Below are 13933 nucleotides of genomic sequence, written 5' to 3' on the forward strand. Positions count from 1 at the left end.
AATCATCTCTTACATCTCTCTTTCTCCCAAACTAATTCTATTTCTGAACATTTCTGAATCATCTCTTACATCTCTCTTTCTCCCAAACTAATTCTTGTCCAAATGTACCAACTCTTGTTACATCTATTCCCATTGTTTATATTTGCAAATCTTGAATTTTGTATGAATTGAATCATATTATATATACACCTTCTAAATATGAAAAATTCACCAATTTTGTTTTGCATAGCTGTAATTTGACTCTTTGATTGTAGGTCATTTATGTAAATATACCATAAGTTATTTATCCACAGTGCTTCTCATGAATTATGGATTTTTCTCACTTACAGGCCAGTAGCTTTTAAGGCATTTGTACGTCCTGGTTTTTAAGGCATTTGTACATCTCTCCATAGTAACCTACCAAATAGTATTCCAAAGTGAATGTACAACTATACATTATCAAATGTAAAGAACTCAGGTCATTCCATACTGACACACATTAGTACAATCCCTATGTACTAGGGAAGGCACTAGTATGTAACAATATGAATTACTGTGAGTTACTTTCAGTTAACTACTTCAAGGGGCATAAATGTTAGCACATTGTGATATAAATTTGCATTTTTCTGATGACTGATGATGAAGACTCCTCTATCTTTCCCAGACTTCATCCATTTTAATCAGATTGTTGCTTTTTCATTTACATCATTTGTAGATGTATACTTTAAACTTCTTTTCTCAGTCTGTGGACAATGTTTCCACTCACTGATGATGTGTTTTAACAACCTAAATTTCTCAATTTTTATAAAGTCTGCCAATCACTCTTTTCTTTTATAAATATCCTGAAACTTCTGATATCCTGTTTTAGAAATCTTTGCTACCCCACATCTATGAAGATATTTGTCTATGTTTTCTCCCCAAATCTTTTTCATCTCTCACATTTGTGTTATCTATGACTCAGCTCAAATTAACTTTTCTACAGGATTCTAGGTTTACATTTTCCAAATGCATTGTCAATTCACTCACTACCATTTAGTGGAAAAGCCATTGTTTCTTTTTTGCTTTTTTTTTTTTTTTTTAGACAGAGTCTCACCATATCACTCTTAGTAGAGTGCCATGGCATCACAGCTCACAACAATCTCAAACTCCTGGGCTTAAGCAATTCTCTTGCCTCAGCCTCCCAAGTAACTGGGACTACAGGCACCCACCACAACACCCAGCAACTCTTGTTGTTGTTGTCATTGTTGTTTAGCAGGCCTGGGCTAGGTTTGAACCCACCAGCCCCAGTGTATGTGGCCAGTGCCCTAATCATTGAGCTATGGGCACTGAGCCACCATTGTTTCCCTATTTAGTTATTGGGGCAATTTTTATATTAACCAGTCAACTATGTATGAGTATATGAAATTTCTGGACTTTCTATTCTCATGAATTACTTATATTTCCACCTTAAATGTTTGTCCTGATTTAAGAGTAAGTCTATTGTGGCTTGAAATTATTTTTTACAAAATTGTTGATTATATGTTCAATTTCTATATTAGACAAAGTTTTGCTAAAATACAAATTTTCTCTTTCCTATCAGCTTTATATGAGCCTGCTCTCAGCCCAGCTGATCAATAAAGGACCCTTGCTTAATTTGGAAAAAACAATAACAATTAACCTTGAATAATGGGAATACATAAGGTTTGATCACATAAGGATAATCTTTACCTCACCCCTTTTCACTCTTCTCTTAAACCTGTGCTCTGGCTCTTTTGTTATCCCCAGATGAAACCTCTAACAAGCCATAAACATATATTCTCCTTTTCAGTAATACAAAACCTGCCATCCTTTCATTCACAAGAATAGCCTAATTTTAGTAATGAATATATTTCAGCTAATTAAAAAAATTACACCTCAGATCTTCATTCAGAGTTGGAGCTGCTCTGACTACCAAGTTCAAGCTGACCTTGGATGCGGTGGGGATGGATAAGCCAGGAAGGTATTGTGGGCTGTTTCTCCATCTGGTCAGGTTGTGCTTCTTCTCCACTGCTAGCCTGTGGGCCAGGTTTCCAGATTCTACACACTCAGAGTGGGGAAGGAGAAGACCCAACAGGAAGGAAGGTCTGACTGTAGATGTGAAAAATCTTTCATGGATGCTTCTGTGTAAATACTCTGGAGGCCTCACTGGAACCCTTTGGCCTTTTACACCATTTCTAGTGATGTAGGAACTACATTTCCTCTGACTACTGCAGACATTTTCTCTCTAGGTCTCTTTCCAGGTCCTGCAAACTGAGCTACATATTACCCTAACAGCATTCACTTTTTACTCCCCAATACTATTTTCTCTTTCTCTCTTCCCACAAATAGGTTACTAATCAACAATAAATTAATAATTAAAGTAAAAGGGTACAGCGACACCCAGAGATGAGAGCAGTAGCATAGAGGCTCAGGCCAAGTTTATTGAAAGGCACAGGGACCCGTCTGGGCAGGGCATAGATGGTATTAATGCCTGGGAGCAGTTAGAGACTCCTCTGGGGGTGGCCATAGAGGGTGGGAAAATCCCACAGCTTGCCTGGAAAGCTGTAGTGTTTTAGGCTCCCTTGGCAGTAATTTCAGGGGTGGGGCTGAGTAGGTACTTAGTGTTCTTTTTTTTTTTTATTATTATTGCAGTTTTTGGCCTGGGCTGGGCTTGAACCCACCACCTCCGGCATATGGAGTCAGCGCCCTATTCCTTTGAGCCACAGGCACTGCCCACTTTGTGTTCTTTGTTTTAGGAGGAAGGGAGGGGAGGGTGTGCATGGGGCCATGTTAGCCCTCTCAACAATTAATAAACAAACTCCAAGCCACCTATCTCTTCCAGAGGGTATATTAACCTATGAACATACCCATTCATACCCATATACCTTATATACCTTGAAGGATAATTACCTCCTAAACACTTTATTTCAATTCTTATGCTTGACACAAATTACCCATAGTTTCCAGCTCTCACTGTGCTTAGAAATTTCAGGCCACTACTGAAACAAATCCAGAAAACACATGACAAACTCCACCCTATAGTGTTCTTGCAGCCTCACTCGCTATGAGTAGGTGAGGAAAAGTTCTCAATACGGGAGCTGAGAAGAGAGATTCACACAATGCTGAACTACTGAAAAACAATTTCTGTAATTTCCACAATCAACCTCTGTGTCCAAACCTTTATACCCTTCAGTGTGGTGATGAGCTCAGACTTTGTGTTACTTTTTTTTCATGAATTGTTTATAATTGCACTAGAATATGTGCCTATTTGATAACTTTGGGGGGAGAACCCATGTAAATATTATGACATGTAGAACCCATTTTCACATCATCTTCCTTAATAATTTGATTTTCATTTAATATCGTTGCTTAACAAACAAATATTCTGTGAAAGAAAATGAACCTATTTCTTCTGACCAAATGCCATCTGGGCCAATATTACCATCAATTGATAGTAATTGTCAAGACAGGACTTACCTTCCCAATTGTAGAAACTGCTTATGAGTCATCAGATCTTATTTAAAATGTTTTTACTCCTTTCACTGACTTCAGATTGGCAACTGCTGTGCCTTCTAATGGCCTGATACTCAACTTGCAGCACTTCGGGAGGAATATCTACCTGTTCCAGGTTCTCTTTGGAGCTGTTGCACTCATAGGTAGATTTGTTGCCCTTTGGACACTGGATCATATGGGTCGTCGACCAAGCCAGGTCTTGTTCCTGTTCCTGGTAGGACTGTCCATTCTGGTCAACACCTTTTTGAATCAAGGTAAGAGAAATAGGAGATTAGGGAAGGACTGTGGTTTCCCCCATTCCTCAGAGATACATTGGTCTTACTACCTGGTGACAAAAGAATGTAATGTCATTGAGCACCAAAATGTTCCCTGAAATTAACATGTGGATATAAAACTGATTCTGACAAGTTGTGGGCGAGATGTAGGATCTCATTGAACCAGTAAGGAAGGGGTGGTTCAGACACAGGGTTGTCTTCATCCAAGATGAATATGAACATCTTTACAAGAATTTCTTTATAAGAATAACTAACCACATACCTTATGCCCACTCACACTTAGATGCCAACAACCATGGAGCAACTGGGAACTACGATTGTATCCCTGACCAGGAGCATGTTGCTCTCACCTCTTCTGTTTTGGACTTTTTCTGATATTTAAGGCAGCCCTACTTGTCCACACCTCATTCCTATATTTCACTTTTGAGTTTGTCATTAAATCTCCAAAATCCAGCACGTTGCTAGGACAGGATTATTTTCTATTGCTCCAGACTAGCATGCCATGATGTCATATCTCACAGCAATCTTAAAATCCTGGGCTCAAGCAATCCTTTTACCTCAGTCTCTCTAAGAAACTGAGGCTACAGACAATTTTTTAAATAGAGATGGGGTCTCACTCTTGCTCAGGATGGTCTGGAGTGCCTGATCTCAAGCACTCCAACCACCTCTGCTTCCCAGAGTACTAGGATTACAGGTGTGAGCCACCATACCTGTCATAGGACAGGCTTTTTGACTTCCATGAAATAAAAATCTCTTATCCTCAAGCAGAAAAGCAGTGTACAGTAGGAACAGGGGGAAAGTCTCATCTTCATATGTCTCCATCTTTTTTATAATCTGTCCCTAAACATGAATCATGTTAACTGACCCAACCTCTCCTAGAATCCACGTGTCTAAATTCATAGAATGACCTTATGCAGTCATAAGGGAAACTTCAGTGGTCACCTCCCTCATCTTTCTCCCAGAGCTAGAACACATGTGGCAGGATTCCAAATTAGTGGGCTCCACACCTTTTTACACAATGTTGCTGCCATATAAGAGATATTTCACCATTGCTTTAGTCCTGTATTGATTATTTGTACTGAGTTTTATAAGTGCCTTTTAAAGTTTTCATTTAGTCAGTGTTTCCCAATATGACATTATTTGTTTCCTACTAGGAGAACTAATGTGAGGTTTGTAAATCTGAATTTTATTCAAGAACTCTGTGTCTTCACACTGTCCACTGCCAAATCAACCCAGTCCTTTTGTTACTATATGGTGCAATACTTGCCACAGTTCTAAGCCCTGGAGAAAGTGCAGAGAAAGTATTACAAAGAATGAATAAAACTAATATATCCAGCTTTACTGACAGTACTCAATGAGGTCAGGGAGAGTTGAAGCAACTGATTTAAATTCTCCTATTGAATGTTTAAGCTCTTAGAATTCTATGGTCTATACTTCTTATTTTACTCACCAGTCCCTAATCTCCTGTATGCTACAGTATGTCTTCCACATATTTCACACTTGCGAAGTTCTGCAACAGAATTTTTTTACAACTACTAGGGGTTGGCAGATTTCTTCAGCCAAGATCTCCCGACTCTCACTATCCTCCTCTTGCTAGAATTGCAGACCCTGCGTGTGGCTCTAGCCTCTTTGGGAGCTGGTGCTGCTTCTGCTGCTAGTACCATCTCTGCAGTCCACCAACCTGAGCTCACCCCGACCGTATTCAGGTATAAGAGATAAAGAACATCTATCTGGTTTCAAAAAAGGACTTTCTGAACACGTTAACTTTCCTGTGAAGAAAAAAACTGCGACTGCTTAGGTGTCTGAAAATGAATTATAACAGAAACGAAGACAGCAAATGATAACAAACAATTCTTCATGTTAAGTTTCTGTCTCACTGTGTGCCAAGTCCTTTAATGCTGCAATCCTCAACCTTTAGATTGAGGACAGGTACCTCCCTATGGCCTGCTAGGAATGGGGCCACACAGAAGAAGGGTAGCAGGTGGGCAAACAAGCAAAGCTTCATCTGTATTTAAACCACCCCCTATTACTTGCATCCACTCCTGATTTCCATCCCATGTCCCCCACCCCCTGTCCATGAAAAAATTGTCTTCCATGAAACTTCCCTGCTACCCAAAAGGTTGGGGACTACTGCTTTAATGCATTATCTTATTTAATGATAATAACTACTGGATTGGTGCCATGGGTATCTCTATTTTAATACTGATAAATAGGGATTTGGAGCTGTTATCAACATAACACTATCAAACATTGAGACCAATGCAGTTAAATGTCACAATTAAGAGCTCGTTGTGAAAGCCCATGAGTTTAATAAGTGTGTTGTCTTGTCTCCCATACTGACTAAACATGACAAATAAGAACTTCCATGTGCAGATTTATACAAGATTCTTTGTCTTTTATTTTCGCTCCAAGGTCAACAGTTACAGGCCTCTGTATACTGGCCAGTGGGATTGGGGCAGCACTGGCTCCTCTGTTGATGACCCTAATGAGGTATTCTCCCCTCCTGCCCTGGATTACCTATGGAGTCTTCCCCATTCTTGCTGGACTCTTTGTCCTCCCCCTCCCAGAAACCAAGAACCTTCCTCTTCCTGATACCATAGATGACGTGGAAAATGAGTGAGTAAATCCTCCAGCTGTCACCTGAGTGGGGAGTGGCTGTGTGCTATAGCCTATTATGAAGGTCAATGACCATTTGAGCCCATCTGTTATGTAGGCTCAGACCTGACCTATTTCTATTGGTCCCCCTGTCTTTAGTTCAGTGTCAGCCTCACCTCTACCCACACGGAAGTAAGTCCCCTCAAAGGAATCTAGATTTTACAGATCACCTCATCACCTCTGAGATCATGTGATCTCATTACCTTTAGTGGTGAAAACACTCAAATTACCCCTGTTGTGAATGGCACATACTCTCTGCCCTTATGGGAAATACATAATCTTCTTCTTTCATAAATCTGCTAAGACACAAATGCCTCGTTCTCATCCCTTGACTTTAGCACCCATCAGCCCAGTGGACTTAGGATATGTTGTAGGGAAGCAAATAAGATGGCCTCATAGATACATATTTGATTATTGCTTCAATCAAGGAAGAATTGAGGGACTAGAGCAGACACCAAAATCTTCTTTGTAAAGGTAATAATGTATCTAAAGGGTATTGATCTTGGGATACCTGAGAGACTTATTCAAATTGCAGCCACCAGCAATGGAAATTGTGAGGAGATAGCATTTAAGAATAGAAGAAAACAATTAAAAGAGGTGAAAAGAATGAATTAGATTTAAAGAACTTTCTTCACCCTTGGATTTTGCAAATGTGTCATTAGTCAAAAGGCTAAGGATGAAATGGTGAGAGTAGCAATATTCAGTGCTGCTTTCCCAGGTATGCAGAGGTTTCAGAGCCTTTCCCAGCACAATGATTCAAATTCCAAAGGGCTTCAGGTTACAGAACTGGGGGAGAGAGGCTCGGCTTATCCTTAGACATGCAGGATAAATATACTTATGCTATACCTACTTTCTGTTTTGTGTCTTGATTTTTTTTCTCTTTTTATTTTTCAGCAGAAAAAGAACAAGAAAAGAAAATCAAGAAGATACTTGCATGAAAATAACACAGTTTTAAGGAGTTTCTTTTGCCTAGACTTTATCAAAGGCAGAGTAAAATAGTGAAAAATGAAGATAATTAATATATACCTGCAAACTAGGTAAAAAAATAATAGACAGATAGATGCCCCTTATAATGATAGCACTAAATAAATGAATTGCATCAAGATAATTTCTGAGTTTTGGTAGTTCCACCAAGAAATAGTTTGCTTTGGAAAGAAATTGCAAACTTCCAAATTCATCTAGATATTAGTAAAATCCGAGATGATTTATGAACAAGGAGCATCATGAAATGACAATGCAGCTGATACATCTCTGATGAAGCATATGCTGGACTCTGTTATAAAACTACAGTCATCTAAATAGTAAGAGCCAATGCAACCTCCAGTCATAACCATTAGCACTTAGTTACCGAAATTTGGCACCAACAACAACTTACACATTCAAAGATTTTGCAATCATTGTTATTAATTACCTCTCTAGAAATAGAATCAAAAGAATTATGATTATGGTTTCTTTTTTTTTAATTTTTTTTTTCAGGTAAATGTGAGGATACAAACAACCAAATCGCATTACTTGACTTTGTTTGGTAGAGTCCCTCTTGTAGTTTTGTCTTGTACCCAAAACAGTGTGCCGTACACCCCTACATTATGCCCCTTCAGTGGGGAGAATCATTTCCTTTTAGTAATAAAATTCTGGACTTCTTCCTTTGTATTGTTTCTGCCTTCAAGTTTTAAACTAAGATGACTCATTTATAAATATTATAAAGCTATGTTGATTGGTTTGATGCAAGCACGTCAGATTGTATAAAAAAACACATTGTACCCCACATATGCATAAATGTATTCATGATCTATTGTATATGACTCAATAAAAAACATATATATTATAACTATCAAATATCGGAGGACAACAGACTTGACAAATGACCTCAACGTGTACACATATGTCTGAGTGTGGATATCTTATACACATCATCGAGATAAAATTATACTTCAACACAAAAATGGGCAAAGAACAAGTATTTCTCAAGGGAAAAAAGACATAAATAGTAAATACTGTATATAAAGTAAAATGAAAAGATCTTCATATTTAATGGTGATCAAGAAAATATACACTATAGTGATAAATTTTCTTTTGCCAAGGAAACAATGATTTGTTCATTCTCAGTAAGGCAGAGATGCAATGGCATAGCAACCAATACAATGCTGGGGAAAGTGGGAAATAAAGCATGCTATAAAGCTGCTAAAATATCAGTGTGCCATACTGATCAAATGTTTTTTTTTCCTTTGTTTTTTTTTATTAGGTCATAATTGTGTACATTAATTCTCTCATAGGATACAGTGTGTTACTTCTATATGCAGTTTGGAAAACTCTCATCCAGGTGGCTAACATAGCCATCATGTCTTTCTCATAGTTGTTATGTTAAGACATTTATATTCAACCTTTAGACAAATTCACCTGTACCCAAATAGAATAAACTATAGGCATGATCCCCACAATATCATTCTCTTCACCCATCCTCCCCCTCCCCTCCCCTCCCCCTCCCCTTTCCCCGTAGTCTAAGGCTCCATTTGGATTGTAGATTTCCTAAGATAGCTAACAATTAGTTTCATAGTAGTGTTGAGTACATTGGATACTTTTTCTTCCATTCCTGAGACACTTTGCTAAGGAGGACATTTTCCAGCTCCATCCATGTAAATATGAAGGAGGCAAGGTCTCCATCTTTCTTTGTGGCTGTATAGTATTCCATGGTGTACATATACCACAATTTATTGATCCATTCATGGGTTGATGGGCACTTGGGCTTCCTCCATGACCTAGCGATTGTGAATATACTACTGGGACCTCCTCAAGTTAAAAAGCTTCTGCACAGCCAAGAACACAGTAAGAAAAGTAAGTAGACAGCCCTCAGAATGGGAAAAGATATTTGCTGGATATGCTTCCAACAGAGGTCTTATAACCAGAATCCACAGAGAACTCAAGCATAGTAGCAAGAAGAGAACAAGTGATCCCGTCGCAGGGTGGGCAAGAGACTTAAAGATCAAATGTTTTGATTTAATTTTTATTCATATTCATTTAGCAAACACAGAGCTGCACAACCTAGTATACTACTTCTTCTCGTCTATCAATAAAACTTGCTTTTAATCCACATCCCCCTGCCCCAGCCCTTTTTTATTTGGTTACATAGTTAGCTTTTGTATATTGTAAGTCAAAATTACAAGTGTGCCTTTCACCCTGACAGTGTGCACTATACATGTCTGGTGTAAATTTACCCATCCTCTCCTCTGTATGTACTTGAAATCTGTTGAGTTTTACTTCCATGTGTGTACATAAACGGTGAATAACCAGTTCCAAATTAGTATCACAAGATTACTTCACTTAGGAGAATTGTCTCTGATTCCATCCAGGCTGTTACAAAAGACAGTAGGTCACCATTTTTTATGGATGAGTAGTATTCAATGTTGTACATATACCACATTTTATTAATCCATTTTTGAATTGATGGGCTATTGGATTCTTTCCACATATTCACAATTGTGAATTGTGACACTATAAACATTCAAGTGCAGGTGTCTTAATGATAAAATGACTTTTTGTTCCTTTGGATAAATACCTACTAGTGGGATTGCTGGATCACATAGTAGGTCCACTTGTAGTTCTTTATTGTATATCCATACTACTTTCCATAGAGGTTAGAATAGTCTGCAGTCCATAAAACAGTGCAAAAGTGTTCCTAACTATCCACATCCTCACCAGCAACTGGTACTTTGAAACTTTTTGACCCCCCACCTTTTTACCTTGCCCTTTAGAACTAGTGAGAAACACCAGCACAATGAGAATAGAAGTAGTGAGAATAAAACTCCTTGATCTTTGGTGGGGAAACCCTTCAGTATTTCATTATTAACTGTAAGTTTAAGAAGTGTCTTTTATTCCCGAAATGTCCAAAGTTTTGTTAGGAACAGATGTTGTAATTTGTCTTGCCTATATAATATCTTTCTTTTTACCCTCCTAGCCTAGAAAATTATAGTGATAACTTTTTAAATATTCAAGCACCCTTAATTACACAATACTGTCAAGTTGGTCATTGTGTATTATTTTCATGCAATGTGAGATAGATTGTTCTTTAGGCAGTTTTGATTGCTATAACAGAATGCCATAAACCACGTGGTTTAAACAACAAATTTCTTTATCTCTCCATTCTGGAAACAGTGAGGTCCAAGATCAACCTGCTGGGATCTGATATTTCATGATGACTCTTTTCCAGGCTTACAGACAAATGTTTCCTCCTTCTATCTTCAGTGGAAGACAGAAGAGAGAAAGGAAAGTCTTCTAAGATAAGGGCACTAACTCCATGTGAGAGCTGAGCCCTCATGATCAACTCATCTCTTAAAGGCCCTACCACCTAATGACATCACATCAGGGGTTATAGTATCAACACACGAACTTAGGGAACATACAAATATTCAGCCATCACAACTTTCTAAAATTACGGGGTTGTATTTTTTATCTGTACATACATAAGTGCTATTGGTCTATGGTATCCCTTTTTGGCAATATTTTCATCTGGTTTTGTATCAGAGAAATTCTGGCCTCAAAGAATTAGTTTCAAAGGATGTTCTACCCTGAAAATATTTATGTAGAATTAAAATAATTAATTTGTTTCTTCATTCAGTGTTCTCTAGAATTCACCAAAGAATCTATCTGGCCCTGTAGTTCATTGTGCCATTTTGCTTCTCCATGGTGTTTTTGTTTTCCTTTTTTTTAACACTACAATATTGTAGTGTTTTCACTATACATTTTCTTTAGTAGATACATAAGGTGATTCCTTCATTCTTCTGTGATTTTTCTCCTCTTTAAGGTTCATATATTCCTGCTAATAAAAGGATTAGCCATGGATTAGCCAAATGTATTGCAAATTTATCAGATTTTTTAAATTTTTTTTTAATTTATTGCAATTTTTGAGCTCAAAGCCAGCAGCCAAGTCTTTCTGAATTGAAATAAATCATTCATCTTATGTTATCAAACAGAAAATGACTTCATAAGTTAGCTTGGTCTGGGGACTTGGCAATAATTCTTTATAACTTCCACCTAAAACTTGAAGGTAAAAAACATCACTTACATGTGAATCTCTATACACCTCTATGGAGCTACCCCATTGACAACTAACATTCATTGACTCAAAGAACTTCCTGTTATGAGAACTGTGACAAAAGAAACAAGAATCACAATGTAACCTAAAAATTGTACCCTCATATTAATTTGAAAAAATGAAAAAATACTCAAGAAGAAAATTAAATTTATGATACGCTTATTCTAACTAGGACTAGGTTTGTAAAGCTAACACTATTGTTTATAATAAAATACAAAAATTAATTTAATTTTAAAATATTTAAAAAAGGAACAAGAATCACATATCCACGCTAATTTGCAGCCAATGTGTTTTTCAACTTCAAATTATAGCTAGGCAGTATTTTTCATGTCTCAATGAAACACAAAGGAAATTTGGTATTTAAATACTCATTTACCTGTGCAATGGAGGAGCTTCCACCACATCCAATATCTAGTATCTTTTGTAACAACCCAGACAGAACTGGAGATAATTCCTCTATTGCAATAATAGAAAATATATATATATCACAAGTACTCAAGACTAAGTTTGAACTACTCTAGAGTTTTCTATCTAGCCCCAAGCCAACATCTATTTTTTATAAATTTGCAATCTTGTCTACATCCCATAAAAGTTATGGGCCAGATTTAGGACACATATATTCATGGAACTCACTCATCATAGATTGTCCCACAGCCCAGGCAGCTGTTCATTCGATAGGGGACCCACTTGAATCCAAACCTTCATATAATACAAAACCATGTCTGATGTTGCCATACTGTACTTTGTTCACTGTTAATCTTATTGCTACTTGTTTGGGTGTTTTCATGAATTTACACCTGGAGACCTAAAACTCCAGTAGACCATTATTTCAGTCAAACTTGACAGATACTGAAGCCCACATGGACTCAAGAGCGTCCCACCTGAAAAGAGAAACCTCAAGACCACATCCCAGACCTTCACACTCTGGCCCAAATTCTCACCAGTACAGAAGGTTTTGCCACCTCTGATGCAAAGAGCTTCACCTCTTACATAAACCTCCATAGGATTTCTTCCACATACAAAAATGATGTCAGAATGGATTAAGGACTAAAACATGTAGTGAAGGCTATGTTAACCACATTGATGAAACTATTTCAAATCGTATATAAAACCAGCACATTGTACCCCATAATTACATTAATAGACACAGCTATGATTTAATTAAAAAAAAAGAATATGGAAAAAAAATACAAACATTAAATGCATAACTAAAAAGCCCAAGAAAAAACAGAGAAATCAATTCAGGACATTGGTCTAGTCAAAGATTTTGTGAATAAGACTTCAAAAGTATAGGAAACAAAAAAAATAAACAAATGAGGCTGTAGTAAACGAAAAAAGCTTCAGCACAGCAAAGGCGATATTTAACAAAGTGAGACACAACCTGTTGAACAAGAGAACATACCTGCAAGTTTTTTATCCGACCTGGGACAAATATGCAGAATATACAAAGAACACCAACAATTCAATAATTAAAAAAAACCACAAATAATCCCATTTAACAGTGGGGGAGAACTATGAATAGAAATTTCTCCCAGAAAAGACACAGAAATGCCCAACAGATATCTGGAAAAATGTTCATCACTAAACATTAAAACCACGCATAAGAAATCATCCTACCCTAGTTACGACTGCTAGTTTCAAAAAAGACAAAAAGTAACAGGTATTTCTAAGGACATGGAGAAAAGCTAACTCTTCCACAATGTAGATAGGAATATAAATTAGGACAGCCCCCCATGGGATACGCTGTCGCAAAAACTAAAAGGCCTCAGAGCCAGGGAAGACCACAGCACAACTCTCATTCTGAGGCGTTCAGGGATTTGGTGGTATGAATTTTGGATTTTAACATCCAGAGGCTCAGGATTTCTAACATGCAAGACAGAAGAAGAAAATTGTATCCCAATTCCTGGACAGATAAACTAGTCTTTTCTCTCTATTTGTACTAACAGACCCCCAGTTGGTCCCCATCCACACTGCGGGTAAATCTTCCCCACCCAGCAGGGCCCTTCAGACTCCCACACTCTTCCCTTCTGCACATGTCCTCACTCTAGGTTTTATTTAGTCTGGTCAAGTTGACATCTACAATTAACCATCATGCTGTATTTCCAGATTCCATTACCAATAAGACTGCAGTTTGATTCAAGTGATAGGAGACAGTAGAAACATCTACAGTCGTCACCCAGATTTTGGGGTGACCCACAAAATCAGTATGTGACCTACAAAATCAGTACGTCGCCCAGAAACAGGTCTACACCCAGGTCTACAGCTTTGGGAATCATTGTACTCTTCAGTAGGATTGGGGCAGCGCTGGCTCCTCTGTTGATGATCCTAGCGAGGTATTCTCCCCACATACCCTGGATTGCCTACGGAGTCTTCCCCATTCTTGCTGTCCCCTTCGTCCTCTTTCTCCCAGAAACCAGGAACCTGC

At 37.8% G+C, this 13933-nt stretch overlaps 1 protein-coding gene across 1 annotated transcript in view; it reads left to right on the forward strand.

Moving 5' to 3' along the window:
• The window catches only part of LOC100941497 (solute carrier family 22 member 24-like), a 36891-nt gene extending 29517 nt beyond the window's left edge, over positions 1–7374 (forward strand). Inside the window, exons 7-10 of the mRNA XM_003798697.1 lie at positions 3529–3743; positions 5362–5470; positions 6177–6380; positions 7314–7374. Of these exons, the coding sequence (XP_003798745.1) occupies positions 3529–3743; positions 5362–5470; positions 6177–6380; positions 7314–7374 (589 nt within the window). The remainder of the gene's footprint in view (positions 1–3528; positions 3744–5361; positions 5471–6176; positions 6381–7313) is intronic.
• The last annotated feature ends 6559 nt before the right edge of the window (positions 7375–13933 follow it).

This window comes from Otolemur garnettii, unplaced genomic scaffold (genome assembly GCF_000181295.1).
Source record: "Otolemur garnettii isolate 467f Iridium unplaced genomic scaffold, OtoGar3 scaffold00140, whole genome shotgun sequence".
In the NCBI taxonomy this organism is placed as follows: Eukaryota; Metazoa; Chordata; class Mammalia; order Primates; family Galagidae; genus Otolemur; species Otolemur garnettii.